General features: G+C 47.8%; 1 protein-coding gene across 1 annotated transcript; it reads left to right on the top strand.

Annotated features, from left to right (window-relative positions):
• Positions 1–18: 18 nt before the first annotated feature.
• BBBOND_0002750 (hypothetical protein, conserved) lies at positions 19–1,615 on the top strand (the record flags this gene model as incomplete). The annotated part of the gene is made up of 2 exons (XM_012915110.1): positions 19–764; positions 1,231–1,615. The coding sequence occupies 2 exons, from the start codon at positions 19–21 to the stop codon at positions 1,613–1,615; spliced, it is 1,131 nt and encodes a 376-aa protein (XP_012770564.1).
• Between the last annotated feature and the right edge of the window lie 609 nt (positions 1,616–2,224).

The following is a 2,224-nucleotide window of genomic DNA, read 5'->3' on the forward strand; positions in this document are numbered from 1 at the left end:
TTCGTGGACATTTCCACAATGGCGTCGCACACCCAGAGAGGTGCACGTATCTACAGCGTACTTGATGATTTCTGTGGCAGTGACGATTCGCCACTAACCACGCTCTGCGCTTACTTTGCGTGCTTATTGGCCACCCCGCCTAAGACGCTTGGTGACATGTTCGCATTTTATTACAACTTCTTGAATGATTGGTGTGGCACGAATCCTGAACGCACAAGGCTTCGGGAATTGCCGTATGCCGACGCTGTAAAAGATGCTAATTTCAAAAATGACGACAACAGATTGGACATTACGTCAATGTTCAAGAGCGCTTCCCATGAATATGTCCCTGCCTCTACCCATATGAAGGGTGACCTTTTCACTCTTGTTGGTTGCAACCCGAAACATGTTCCAACATTACCTTGTGGACCTTACTTGCAGCCGTTGTCATTATCTATCCCCTCCATGTTCTCTGAGACGAACGCCGATAAATATTTGTCCTGGATCGTTTATTTGACCGAAACGTTCTATGACTTGCTGTCTAAGTTACTGGCTGATTGTAAGAGCAAATGCGGTTTGCCGCAATCCAGATGCAACCAGTATAGATGCATTAAGAATTGTCCTGCCGCAACGTCATCTACAAAGACGCCATCCCCGACTCACAGTGCAGGATGTAAATCAATTGTACAGTGTAAGTCGGCCCTTCCTAATTTGTACAAATACGGGTTTCATTTCCGCAGTGCAACGGTCCTGAACCGTACGTATAAAGATGAAGAAAAAAGGACGTGCCAATGATTTTTGCCAAACCTTAAAAAGAATTCTCACAATAAAAAAACAGACGGGCATGCCCTAGCCGATTTGGTATTCGACAAAATACCAGAATTCCTATGGAAAGTCCGCCAGAGATTCTTCTGGACCACCGTCGCCCTCTGGCTCCTCTCTTTCCTCTACCTCCTCCACATCATGGTCATCCGCCTCGACCTCCTCCACATCAAATCGCATCTACGTAGTCCCTCGAGTCATAGGATTGCTGCTCAATCACTACTTGCTGCTGCAAGAGTTGGAAGACTCAGCAAGATATCGTACCTTCAACCATAATCGTACTCACGTGTCTACTATCTACACTCACCTAGCATCTCACCTACTCACCTATACAACTAATTGTTGTCTAATGTTTTGAATCACTCACTCATCGTTGTACGTGATTGCTTGGTAGATTAACTGATGTGGTGACCAATGTGCTGATCAAAGTGCTGACCAAAATGGTGACCAACGTGGTGACCAACGTGTTGACCAACGTGCTGACCAAAGTGTTGACCAACGTGGTGACCAAAGCCATGACCAACGTGGTGACCAAAGCCATGACCAACGTGGTGACCTATGTGCTGACCAACGTGGTGACCAATGTGATGACCAATATGCTGACCAAGCACCTGACCTAAGTGCTGACCAAGGTGCTGACCAAAGGCATGCCCAAAGTGGTGACCAAAGGCATGACCAAAGTACTGACCAAAGGCATGACCAAAGTGGTGACCAAAGGCATGAACAAGGTGCTGACCAATGCCATGACCAAGTTGATGGTCACGGCAGCGATGACATGGTTACGGCAGCGATGACATGGTCACGGCAGCGATGACATGGTGACCTAAGTGGTGATTATTATCCACTCTACATCGCTCCCTAACCCACTCCACATCGCCCCTTTACCCACTCTACATCGCCCCTTTATCCACTCTACATCGCTCCCTAATCCACTCTACATCCCTTGAATCACCTCGCCATAATACGGCTATGACCTTTTTAAACCATAACAATAACTTGTGGCTTGTCACCCTTCACCTCCCCCTCCCCCCTCCTCGCCCCCCTCAAGTCCGGCCTCTCCAACTTCGCCCAGCAACTCGGCCACGCGTACGTGAACAGGTACTCGGGTAAACATTTCAACGGGGGTCTAATTGTTACTAAAACCATTACTGACGACACCAAACAACCTCCTAACTCCCCCAAAACTATTGAGGAATTAACCCCTGAGGGCCGCAACTGCGCCAAGGTCTGCCTGACGATAGTGGAGATACTGGTTAACGATTTTGAAAAATTGTTCACAGCAACTGGTGGCAACAAAAAAATGCAAATTAATCTAGATGAAGGTAACAGACTTGGCGTTTTTTTCAGGGCGAAAGGATACGATGTCGCCGAAGGTGCATCCACCCAGGACGGTGAGCTGCAGAACAGAGGCATGCCGTCTTCA

The sequence above is a fragment of the Babesia bigemina genome, scaffold Bbigscaff_70367 (genome assembly GCF_000981445.1).
Source record: "Babesia bigemina genome assembly Bbig001, scaffold Bbigscaff_70367".
Taxonomy (NCBI): domain Eukaryota; phylum Apicomplexa; class Aconoidasida; order Piroplasmida; family Babesiidae; genus Babesia; species Babesia bigemina.